The sequence below is a fragment of the Bicyclus anynana genome, chromosome Z (assembly GCF_947172395.1).
Source record: "Bicyclus anynana chromosome Z, ilBicAnyn1.1, whole genome shotgun sequence".
Classification (NCBI taxonomy): domain Eukaryota; kingdom Metazoa; phylum Arthropoda; class Insecta; order Lepidoptera; family Nymphalidae; genus Bicyclus; species Bicyclus anynana.
Window position 1 is genome coordinate 17,200,330 of NC_069110.1, and position 13,731 is coordinate 17,214,060.

At 37.0% G+C, this 13,731-nt stretch overlaps 1 protein-coding gene across 1 annotated transcript in view; it reads left to right on the forward strand.

The window, feature by feature from the left end:
* The window catches only part of LOC112053528 (probable citrate synthase 2, mitochondrial), a 47,181-nt gene that overhangs the window by 9,122 nt on the left and 24,328 nt on the right, over positions 1–13,731 (forward strand). The window contains exons 2-4 of the mRNA XM_024092972.2: positions 10,384–10,545; positions 11,767–11,996; positions 13,243–13,399. Coding sequence (XP_023948740.1) covers positions 10,384–10,545; positions 11,767–11,996; positions 13,243–13,399 — 549 coding nt within the window. The remainder of the gene's footprint in view (positions 1–10,383; positions 10,546–11,766; positions 11,997–13,242; positions 13,400–13,731) is intronic.

Genomic DNA, 13,731 nt, shown 5'->3' on the forward strand with positions numbered 1-13,731 from the left:
AGTTAAGTAATACATATAGTACTAGACCGTTTATTTTACTTAAAATTACGTATATGGCCTTCAAATCATGTACCTATACATTGACCTCAATGAACTAAGATGACTAATAAACTCGTTTTAGGAATTAATTTGTTAATCTATTCATTCGCTCGGACGATTCGACATTCAAAATGAGGCCAAAAGCCTATAACCGTGACTTGGAAAATTTTCGTTTGACTTCATTAAAATGTATTTATTAAACACTGACGGTGTTAACTTATTATATCGATGTTATCAAATTCAAGTTCAGTCAGATTTTATATGTCTTGAATATTGTTGAACCATGGTTGAACCAACATTTTGTCGGAGATTTCGTTTGCCTCGGACGTTTACCACCATCACAAATAATGGCTCTTGTGAACACTAGATATACGAAATATGATTGGGATGGCCAAGAGTGCCATGTCTCAGCTACATAAAACATACAAAGATCAAACTCGAACGTACACTCGTCTTCCCCATTTTTGTCTATGGGGCTGAGACGTAGACTCTAAAATCCGCATATCGCAAACGAATAAAAGCTTTCGAGATGTGGTGTTCGAGAAAGAAGCTCCGAATCCCATCAACTACATTACACAGACCAATGCATCTATACTTGCCAAGCTGAAGGTTATAAAGGACTACCATCTGCCTCAAACGTATTTTAGAGTACTTTGGACACATTGCCAGGAAAGAAGGAGACTGAGAAAAATAGTTGTTACTGGCAAGGTGGAACGAAAAAGGCCACCAGGGTGCAGCCCGATGCGTTGGTCTAACCAGATCCGCACCACACTTAAGCCTAACTATTTACGATGCTCTCCAGACAGCAGGAGATAGAGAAAAATGGCGTAACATCTTTAGGAGGAAGATCAGAGGTGGTTACGACCCACTCACATGAGCAGGAATATGGTTCAAATTTAGCTTTCGATTTTTAACCCATATATGCATCCACATCCTTGTTTTGGGTTTGCATCCTAGATTAAGCTATGACAATATTGAGCTTTTCATTATTTAATGAAACAGCAAAACTTCACAGCCCTATAGAGCACGATTAGCCGTTTGTCACGGTCATTGTCATTGACATCTGTAGGCTAATTCACTATCTTCGACGTATGCTAGTAGACATATACGAAATTGTGATTCTGTGTTATGTGATTGTGTGTTGTCTATAGGTTGATAATAAAGACCAAAATAGTGAATAGGTCGTTACAAAATTTAACATTATCACCCTGCCTACCAAGTCGTTTTTTTTATTAATGTATTGAAGCAGCTTGGTGGATCAGAGCTTCATATCCCCACCCAAAGAACGTATGGCTGACCTGGTAGTAGTCATTTAAATAAGCTGATAATGATTATACAGAGACTTAAATGTGACACTTGCTTATAAAATAAATGCTTTAAAACAAAAACCGCAACATGATCTGTCGATCGACAGTTAAACCAAACGTATAACGTTGGAAGTTAAAAAAATCAAAAAGCATCCTGACATTGTTAACAAATCTAGTAATAGTCCAGGATCCGGGGAGCTCAAGGATCAAGATTTTTAAAGAACTCCTCCCAACTTGTATCAATAACGAGGTCACCAAAATTTGTTACTAAATAGCCGCACTGTCCTACAAATTGTGTGGTACGTTATCTCAATCCACGCTCAGAAATTTTATTACCTAGGAACCCTGAAATAAATCAAAATCAAGATTTCTTGTACATTTAAAATTGAGCGTCTCATCAAGATGGAGTTACTAATGTAAATATATATGTCGGAGATTAGATAATAATAGTGCCATCTTATGGCGGCAGTAGGAAACGTCAAGTACTGCACTTGGGTGAGGTTTATGCCATGAAGGCCTGTACATGTGTAACATGGCCAGTTGGAATGTCGTTGGACGTTTTTAAAAGAAGAAGAAAAAGAATATGGAATATGGAATGAAAAAGTAGAACTGTCATAAGAAAAATGGGACGAACGGCCTCATGGCATAAAACTTACCGCGTTTCCATTCAATTTATTATTGTTAATTAATTGTTATTGTTAAATAATTTTGTGATTACATTAAAGTGATTATTTTGCTATTTACTGGCAATATTATTTCCAAGATTCCATCATAGCTGACCCATACCTATTCAGTCCTCCGAAATCAGAAGTGGAAACGGATCGTGCGACCCACGTGAATCTGTCAGTAAAGCTGGTTGGCAGGCTATAGTCGGGGCACAGCAAAATACCAAATGACTCTTCGTAAAAACGCTTTACAATCCGCCGCCTATTAAGGATAAGACCAGTGTCCTACCCAACTGTCAGGCGAAAGATGCAGACACGGACTTGAGCTTGGCTAACGGAACAACGGATTTATTTTGGTTGTTGGATCGTGATGTACAGGGGAGTAAACTTATTCTTATGCTTAGTAAGGCTATGAAAGGCTCAGCCGCAACGTGGTTTTCACAGATTGCTTTTCCTAATATGTAGAGAGTAGAATTTGAGAAAATGTTTTTCTCTCGCTTTAATAACTTGTTCTTTTTCTTTCATGTGAACCACTGTAGTATAATAGGAGCTAAGTGTTGGATTGCCAATTTAATCAGACGTCCAGAGTCTGATAAAAAAGAAACAAAGCAGCAACTTGAACTACGTGTGCGGGTTACCTGGTTTAGTAGCATCAGCTGACGCAGACTGGTAGCGAAGTAGTGACGGTCACAGTGGAGGTTTACATGTGTAAAGACAAGCTGCTGATCAAATTATCCGGTGATTTTGTTTTCTTACTTTTTGATAGTGCTTATCGGCTTTGCTGGTATCATGCGGGCAGATGTAGCGAGTTCTTTAATGAATAATGTAGATGAGGCCGAGAAAGTGACAATTTTTAGTCAGCGCTGAGATTGAGATAGTATCTTAGGATGATGTTGGATGATGATTATGATGATATAGCAATATGGTGTTTGTATTGGATTATCGCATTATAACTGGAATTTCTGGCACCCTTATTGCCTCCCGAACATAATGAGTAAATTTTACATAATGGTTTGTTGTTTGACTGACAATACGAATAAATGGGGTTATGTAATTAATTGATCCGACTGAGTGGGCCGACATTTTTGTGCACATTGGAAGTAGACGATTGAAAGTCCGCGTTTCGTGGATCGACGCTCTCGTAACATTCTAAGCTTAGATGATGAGAAGGTATCGTCCGTATTTCGTATCGACTTGATACGCTTGAAACGATTGTCTTTATAGTTATGCCTCAGCCCTCATACCTACGAAATTCCATGTTTGTGTTAAATTTGGTTGTACCCAAATCTTTTGAATGTTACAGCCGTTCGTGCGACAATCAAAGGACAGTTCCGACTTCAGAACTCAACACTCAAGAGTAGCACTTAACTTACTGCCAAATCTAGCAGAACAAAACGAGTGGACGTATGCGGTGTGATGAGGTCACTGAATTTGGTGGGCAGTTTTTATTTTGTTTGATTGGGGAGTTGATTGTAGTTAAAGACTGTATTTCTAGACTAACGTAGACTTGCTGTTTGTAGGTTCAAGTTTTATCTCAGATTACTATAATATCTGATACAGTGGCGTGAACAGAACTTTGCCTCAGGGTATGAATTATTCTTTGAACGCAATTCACATACAAATAAGAGTGCCTCTTAAGATCAACGTTAGTCGTTGTTAAAGTGTAAAGGTACTAAAATACTGTACATTATTATCAGTGATATGAAATTTCAATTTGGTTATAATCGATTATACTTTTTATTAAGTTCTATTTTAGTAAGGCATTGAATATGTTTGTTACACAGTATAAGTTTTAGGCACAGGGTATGGGTGTATGCATCTATGAAGTGCAAATCCCTGAAATGTAATCATGCAGTAGAAACCCTAGTTCACGGTATACTGGATGATTGATTTTGATTTAGATGATTTTCTGAATCGTCAACGTTACGGGCAAATTAAGCGGCAAGAACGAAACCGAACTAAGCTCGATCCTAAGTATAGAGGACATTTCAAAATTGCAGAAGTATTACAATTCGAAACAATACATTTCCGTTACGATTTTTTATAAGCCTTCAACTCTAACCATATTTAGAAATACGTACACGATCGCTTACGCAAAATGCCTGATTGTGACAACTTTGATGACAAAGACATCGACTTTTGAACAATGACGAGGGGGTGGTATGACGTAGTATGCAAGTCGCTCAGATAGCCTGCATGTTAGAGAGGAGGATAGAGGTCACCCAATGAGTTGCCGGATGGAGGCAACGTTTTGTGAATTTTGGTTACCGGATTGAAGTAATCTTACGAGTGTGAGTTGCTGGATGGATGCAACGTTTTGTGAATTTTGGTTACTGGATTGAAATAACCATATTATTGTGAGTTAGAGTATTGCATACTAACATCAAACCTTGACTGTTGATTTTCTTTGAGATTAGAGATTTTGATAAGTGCGTAGCAAGACTTACAGCTTTTCATATTTTGCAATGCAAAATTAAACGTTAATTAGACAAATCATAAATCCTGCAAATTTTCTGACGCTAATGTCACTTTGTAAAATAATAATGATACCATATTTATTGTCATAGTGATGTCCTGTTCTGTATTGGTAAATAATAGTGTCTCAGTTCTTTCGCTCTCAAAGAGGAATTTTGAACAGAATTATGAATTTATCATAACGCTTTGTGACAGACGGTTGAAAGAAAAATTGTGTAACATATTTAATTGACCAATTCTTCCCTATTTGCTCTAGTCTCTAAGAGTACCACTACCTCCGCTTTGAAAAGGACATTGCCCTCGATTATGAAGTGATCAGTATCGGTATCAACTTTATTGTGTCACAATGAAATAAAGCTTAATTGAATATTTGATTTAAAGACCTTTAAATATAATTTACCATCTAGTGATAATTCATCGCATTTCGCGGTAATCAGCGAGTGTCGAGTTACGCATCTTAATATGTTGACTTTACTTACTGATGTCCATGATGTATTTAAAACTTAAACTATATTAAGTACCCTACACTAATCCATAATGTTCATAAGGAGTCTTCTAATATTATTATGTAGTCTTATTTCTCTCACGATAGGAATAAACGTGGACAATAGCGGTATTAAATCGTCATACATGATTGTCATGTAAGTAAAAATTACTATGACAAGAAAAATAATGGCGGTCTTATTAAAGACAAAGTAGTATTTTATTTTTATTCATTTTTATTTCGGTTTTTATTAAATGAAAGTAACGTTTATAATTTAAAAAATGAATTATAATCATGAAAACCTTGTGACATAAATTCGATTTACTCAGTTCACCGATACTTTTGCTTTTGCCCATTGTCCTTTAGAGTAATGAAATTTAAAATGAAATTCTAAGAAAGCATTGATTTAATTGTATTTGTCTCAGTTATTTGTCAGATTTAATAAGGTCTTAATAATTTCATTTTCATCACTGTGACTCAAAATAGGTTTTACGTTTATTAATAAGCCATAGACTGACAAATTTCTCAATAAATAACAGATGTAACTGTTATTTACTAATTTGGTTCAGAACATATTGAGTTAGTCATGTTCGTTCACTTTGTCACATCACTATTTTTGATTCAATAAAAAATGGTATCACAGGAAACTTAATTGGAGATCGTTTAATTTATTATTCGACTATAGTGAACAAGTGACATAGAATGTAGAGAGTAATGACAAAGCTATTTTAGTGTTTGCGTTTAGTTAGTTTTGATTTGAAAGGAAAATAAAACTAAATTAGATAGGAAATTTAGGGTCCTTAGTAATTACAGAAGTTTTAATTAATGATCGTTACGAGCTTAAAAGCATAACAGGTAGTTCCAGCCGAACTCTCAAAGACTTCCGTGAGAATTTTCGCGCTTTGGAGGAAGATGCCAATAGGTCATGTACCACTTGAAGTAAGCGATGTTAATGATGTAAGTGATGATCATGATGTGAGATGATCAATAGCAACTCGAGTAGACTATCGGCCGTGAAATGCGTGTGATCTATGTGATGGATGAAGTCGCAATCCATGTGATGGATGTGCGTGAGCAATTGCGATTGCTCGTTCGGCTGTGAGAGCCGTGGTGAGAAGAGTGTTGTCTCGAGGAGCTGTAGAAAAATGTTCATGTTTTGTTACTATTGAGTGTAGACATATTCACGTTAAATGGGAGTAGTACATGACTGTGGCGGATGACTCTGGAAGTCTAGAGATTTTAATTGAGTGAGAATCTGTTTTCTCGTTTTGTGGTTTATTAAAGACACTAGGTAAAGTGAAGTTTAATTCTAACATAAGAGGTGATGACGATTTACTTAGTAATGCGAAATCTGTCTATAATTGCCGTGAAAACCAAGAACGGTCTACGCTATTTCTGTTATACCAATTCAGTTTGTTTTACTTTGTAAACTTTTGTCTTTGACTAAAAATTTGTAAACAACAGTTTAGTTATTTGGTCATTGAGAAATGAAAAATAATAATCATGATAATCATTGAATGCTATCTGTGCATAATTGTGAGTCTGCAATATGGGCTTGGAACTTAACTGACGAATCGCTATAGAGTAAAGTAGCTGCGATTATGAAGTGAGTACGCGGTGCGCAGACAACACTGGCGGAGGTCGGGTTTCAGTGGAAACCAGGGAGTCTATGGAGGCTCAGCGTTCCCGGTGGGGTTCGCGGGTTGTTGAGTAACTGGAGGTTACTAGGCTTTGTGTAGCCATGGATTACGTGTTGAATCGAATGTTTTGTTTTTGACTTACTTTCATGTGTTTGACATGCTGAAGCAAACTTGTGATAAAAGAGAAAAGTCAGTTCAGCTCTGAGTTTTATTAGTTGATTGATTTTGAATTTTGATTAGTACTAAAAATTTTTGAAAACAGAGTTTCCTTTGTTGGTAATTTTGTTTAACTGTATTGTTTTGATCTGACCAAATAGTTAATGCGAATTTTTGTAGCGACTAATTTAATAGCTATTGGAAACATTTAGATACAAAAATCAGTAACTTTTAACTATGTTGAAGGTCAGGAATGACCGAGCGGTTTGATACTTTCCTCGTGAGTTTGTTACAGTAAAGTAACACACTGGGACGTGTGTTACGCAGGATGGCCGTGTCGGAGATTAGATAATAATAGTGCCATCTTATGGCGGCAGTAGGAAACGTCAAGTACTGCACTTGGGTGAGGTTTATGCCATGAAGGCCTGTACATGTGTAACATGGCCAGTTGGAATGTCGTTGGACGTTTTTAAAAGAAGAAGAAAAAGAATATGGAATATGGAATGAAAAAGTAGAACTGTCATAAGAAAAATGGGACGAACGGCCTCATGGCATAAAACTTACCGCGTTTCCATTCAATTTATTATTGTTAATTAATTGTTATTGTTAAATAATTTTGTGATTACATTAAAGTGATTATTTTGCTATTTACTGGCAATATTATTTCCAAGATTCCATCATAGCTGACCCATACCTATTCAGTCCTCCGAAATATATATATTGTCATAAAATTATTAATTACACTCGAACAAGTCATCAATATTATCTTTCACTGCGCTTTCATTTGAGACCCCACTCGAGTATATTTGCAGACATTTGGTTATTCTTCCCCACCTTCACCCCCCACAACTTTTAAACGGCTCAACCGATTTTCATCAAACAGGTCTAAGAAAACTCGCCCACAAGTCACCTTTAATAAAAAAAAAACTAAATTGTAATCGCTTCAACCGTTCGAGAGCTATGGTGCCACAGACAGACAGACTTATTAACACCTCTCTTTTTGCGGCGTGGGGTTAAAATGCTCCCCGGCTCCTGGACTATAAATTATAAAAGCAGCGGCATGATACGTGCACTAACAATGTCAATAATATTAAACTCTGACCCGCAGTTGACCTCTGCTCGGCTTTGATTACCCATCGGCCGTCGTGCGCGTAGTGATTGTTTGATTGAACTGTCCAATAGATGTCATAGCGTTTCCATTTGTCTTCGTCTCAAATTAAATTGGCTTCAATTAATGGCTCTATCGATTCAATTTGTCTCGGTGGTTTATTAACCGGTTATACACCTATACAAGTGGTTGACCCATGGTGTCATCCGCCTTATTCCCGTTCCCTTGATCCCTGAATAAACAGATAAAATAAAGCCTGTGTTACTTGCTGATAATGTAGCTTTCCATCGGTAAACGAATTTTTATAATAAGTTTAGTAGTTTACTCTTGAAACAAACTCACTTAAGCATTTATAAAACACTAGCTGACGTCCAGCGAGTTCACCCGCGTAGTTCCCGTTCTCGCGAGAATATGGGGATAAAATATATGATGAAACTCACAAATACACGTGGCTTTAAGTAGTAAAATAATTTTCAAAGTCGGTTTAGTAGGTCCAGAGATAACATTCACACAATACCTCAAATTTTACCTCTTATAATATTAGTATAGGTATTAGATTAGTTATCTAAGTAATTTATAAAAAGAAGGTAGTGTCGGAGACGGGTTGCCATCAGAAGCGCATTTGAAGGGCAAACCACAGTTATTGTTCGTTAAAGAAATAAGTATTGTTGTGTAAGATTTGAAATCGGGACTAAAAATTGCCACAAAGAATGTTACCAATAATCCCTCGAGTGGCAGAGAATAATCTTGAGCGAAGTCTCGGACTTGTGATCGATGGATGTAGGGCTAAGGGCGTCCTTCAAAACTAGTTTACATTTCTTTAAGTCAATCTCCCCGCCCAGCCAAACCTGGCAAGATCCCACCACAGAAGCCTTGGATAAGCTTTGGTCGGTCTCCTTTAAATTCATTATATTAATCTGATAATCTTTCATGTCGCAAGTTTATATACCAAATTCGAAACAACATTTTACCTACTTCATTGATTTGAAACAAATAAAGTATTAATTTCCTCCTTTTCTTTAGAGGACGATCAAATGCACAATGAATGAAAGCATGATGTACAAATTGCAAAACTAACTCAATTAATTTCATTATATTTCTTCAAAGTACTCGTATTTGTAGTTTCAAGTACGGTAGAAAGATGTATTTCTATTTCCTAATCGCATTATTGTTCTTTCTTTATAGGAATAACCGTTTCTGTGCAGTTTTTTTATTGTAATATTTTTAAAACTTAAAAATAATTGTGCCTGTATCATAACGCTAACGTGGTACTAACTATGACGCGGAACGCTAAGATTAAAACAACGCTTAATGTAATCCTACTTCTTAAATTATAAACGCGAAAGATTCACAATCTAATGGTGTTGAAATTTTGTGTTATCATGAAAAAAGTGCCACTTACGAGTATATTCAAGCTATGGAGTACGATTGCAATGCAAATGCGAAATATTTTTTCATAACCTTAATTATTTCCAACTTAACAAAATACTAGTTCTTTATAATACAATCTAATGTCTATTACAATTTGTGTATTTAAAAAAACCTTGAAAGTATCAAATTTTATTTTTACGACAAAATACAATTTTAACTACTTAAGTGACAATCTTTTCAAAAATTCATTAAAATTGATGATGATTTATAGATTTCAGTGCAGAGATTGGTTTTTAATCATAGTAGGTATAAATTCGTGATTCGACGTCAGAGTCATCAAGTCTGCGATTACTGGAAAAACCTGCAAGTCATATGAAACTTCCTTTCCTTCCAAGACTGCCAACTGACAACTGTGTACTCACGTACTGTATTAGTATTCACAGCCGCTTCGTTAATGAAAATTTTTGATACAAAAGTAGTACAAGGCAAAAACATTATTGCAGTCGAGATAAAAATTCTGTGAGTCTTATATATTACAGCGGGTAAATTCAAGATACAGTTAAAACTGCTCCACTTTTTCTTACAATGACACATTAAAGAAGATTAAAAAAAACAAATTAGATCACAGATCGTTTGTTTGTAAAGTAAAGTTGACTTTATGTTCACTGCTTTCACCGAATAAATTATTTACGGCGATACCATTGGAATAACGCTTTGCATATCAATAATGACGTCATCGGAAACCAAATGTTGCGAGCGGTCGATAATGCAAACGGTCGATTCATGTTCGATTTTAGTTTATGTATAAATAGATTCATAAGATTCTCCTCTTTCTGGCAGTTTCACTAGACCAAATGCCTACTCACTAGAAGCTGTATGAAACATTTGATTTTCGTTTAATTCAAGAAATTCAAAAGCAATCTGGCGTTGGGACGTCAGTGGCGTAACCTTGCAGCTCGGAAAGGACGTTAAGATGTCGAACCCGGTTATAATTAACATACAGTGAGCGTTATAAAGTCACGATTGTCACCCTAAGCGAACGCTGTTTCAATGCGGCACGTATTATATAAGACTAAAGATCTCCGCTTTGATTTTTTAAAAGTATAACACATTTTCATATGCAATCTTCTGTTTATAGAAAGCATGCCCGACGGCATCTATTCTTCTGCGCGGCCTCAGCGCAGAGCAGACCAACCTGAAGAGTATACTGCAAGAGAAGATCCCCAAAGAGCAAGAAAAGATCCGTGAGTTCCGTAAGAAACATGGCGCCACCAAAGTCGGCGAAGTCACAGTTGACATGGTGAGTAATTTGCCTAGTGACTGTAAAGTCGTTAAATTTGCATTCATCTTAGAAACTGAAATTAAGAATAATATACAGATCCTCACAAACATACAGATGTAATGTTCTTAATGATCAGCCATGAATTTTAATCCGTGTTCAATTTTGTGCTGTAGTCATGTTTAGAATTTTTATGGAATACAATTTAAAGGTGTAACGAATCGGTTTCATAAATTGCAAATGACCTTAAAGCGTCCCAATTACATAGTTATGCACAAGGAAAATGTTTCTTCACGAAGGTAGGAACGCTTTATCGCAAATATAACCTCTGGTTTAAATACAATGTCAGACATTTATTTATAAGGATACCATGAATTGAAGGTTTCCCTGAAAGAGCTCATGCAAACATCGTTTGTGTTTACTTTGTTTTTATATCACCCAATTGGAGGTAGATGATGTCATTTTTGTTTTTATATTTGATGCTTGATTCTTTATTTAAATAATCGGATATCACGTTATTCTCTGAGCTCTACTTAGATACTGAAAATAAACTTATTAGACTTTTAAGTGATTCGTCTATTCGAAGTCATTATATTCTTACTTGTAGCTTCAGCAGTTAATTTTTTTGTTAGTCACGCATCATGCTTCGCTGGTTGTCCCCAAAAACTTTTTGGTTGGACGAAATTACCATGTCTGCCGCAGTGTAACAAAAACTGGCATTAAGTATTTACTACGTCGACAATAATAATATAGAACTAACATGGTTTAGGATCTTTTCAATGCTATCATTAAGACTCATTCTTGACCAGTGGTGTTCACATAGTTTTTTAATAAGGTAGACACTATACGGACAAATTGCACAAATTGGAAAATACCTTTTTCAAGGAATCCTTACGAAACTGTATTGGCATTGTCTATGGTTTTTTACATCTATGCGCCATATCGTCGTTCTAGATGTGATAGCTCGTAAGTGCAAATTGACGAACTTTACAGGAGAGACAAGAAAGATCTTTTAGGTATCACTAAAAGTAGTTTTATGCGACCAACAACGTTTTTTAATGTACGTACTACAAGATATTTACGGGCTACCACCGGAAAAGCTGTTTAAAGCTTTCTGCATCAAAATGAATTACCAAAAATTGTTAGTTACGAGGTATCACATCTAGACCGACGATATGCTACTTTTCTATATGTACAAACAGGTCCACTAGCCTCCAAATCAATATTAAGTTTCTTTTCTAGATGTACGGCGGCATGCGTGGTATCAAAGGATTGGTATGGGAAACATCAGTGTTAGATCCAGAAGAGGGTATCCGATTCCGTGGACTCTCTATCCCCGAGTGCCAACAGCAACTACCTAAAGCGAAGGGAGGTCAGGAACCTCTACCAGAAGGTCTCTTCTGGCTTCTAGTTACCGGTGATATTCCCACCGAAGCGCAAGTCAAAGCTCTGTCCAAGGAATGGGCACAGAGGTAAATAATTTTAATTATTTTCTCCTATTACTTTTTGAATCTATATATAAAGGTTTATCATTATCATCATTACCAACCGATGGACTTCCATTGTTGGACATAGGCCTCCTGCATGGACCTCTAAATACCACGGTTTAGAGCCGGCAACATCCAGAGGCTACCTGCAACTCGCTCGATGTCCCCGCTCCATCTAATTAGATGTCGACTAACACTGCGCTTTTCGATGAGATCCGCAATTCCAACACTTTGGGACTCCAACGTCCATTGGCAACTATGTGACCAATGGACGTTGGTTAGTCCATTGGAGCTATGTCAGTGACTTTATTTTTTCTGGGGATCTCCTCATTGTTATTAAAAATGTTATCTTTTAATAATTTTTCTTGATAGTTTTTTTTGCATCTTTCTATCTTTAGGTATCACAATCTTACTAGATAGAGTTTCAAGTGATTTCCTTATAGTAATGTTTCACTATCGTATAATATCTGCGAAGTAGAATGAAAACATAAATGACAATGAAGACACACGTCATAAAACGTTTTAGTAGTCATGTGACGATATTACGAGTACATAAGGTGGGTTAAGTGATACGTGAAATACAATGATTTATAATCCATGTTGTGTTTGAATTTAATATATTTTAGAATTTTAACTATCGTAATTGATATTCATATTAATTAATTATTTTGACGGCCTCCGTGGTGCAGTGGTATGCGCGCTGGATTTACAAGACGGGGCTCCTGGGTTCGAATCCCGGCTGGGATGATTGAAATTTTATTAATTGGTCCAGGTCTGGCTGGTGGATGGCTTCTGCCGTGGCTAGTTAGACCACCATACCGACAAAAACGTACCGACAAGCGATTTAGCGTCCCGGTACGATGTTGTGTAGAAATCGAAAGGGGTGTGGAGTGGATTTCATCCTCCCAACAAGTTAGCCCGTTTCCATCTTAGATTGCATCATCACTTACCATCAGGTGAGATTGTACCCTTGAGTACAATCTAGCTAACTTGCAAAGAATAAATAACTAGCTCTAATCTAGCTAACTTGTAAAGAATAAAAAAGCACGGCTAAAACTCTGGTGATACGTCGGAATATGCCCTACTAGTTAGAACCCATACGGGGCCCTAAATCATGAGCTGGTCCTGCAACGCGGCACGATCTAAACTGCGATCTTTGGATCGCTGCCGTGTCACGTGAGTTTTAGCCGTGTTTCATGATGAATTAATTATATTCTTTTTTACAATATAGGGCTGAGCTCCCTGCACACGTGGTGACTATGCTGAACAACATGCCGAGCAAACTGCACCCGATGTCGCAGTTCTCGGCCGCCGTCACAGCGCTGAACAGCGAGTCAAAGTTCGCGCAGGCTTACAGCGAAGGAGTACACAAGTCCAAATACTGGGAGGTTGGTCGCTATTTTCGTCGTCATCAACCCATATTCGGCTCACTGCTGAGCTCGAGTCTCCTCTCAGAATGAGAGGGATTAGGCCAATAGTCCACCAAGCTGGCCCAATGCCGATTGGCAGACTTCACACACGCAGATAATTAAGATAATTCTCTGGTATACAGGTTTCCTCACGATGTTTTCCTTCACCGATTGAGACACGTGATATTTAATTTCTTAAAATGCACACAACTGAAAAGTTGGGTTGCATGCCCCGGACCGGATTCGAAGCCACACCCTCCAGAATCGGAGGCAGAGGTCATATCCACTGGGCTATCACGGCTCCATTTTAG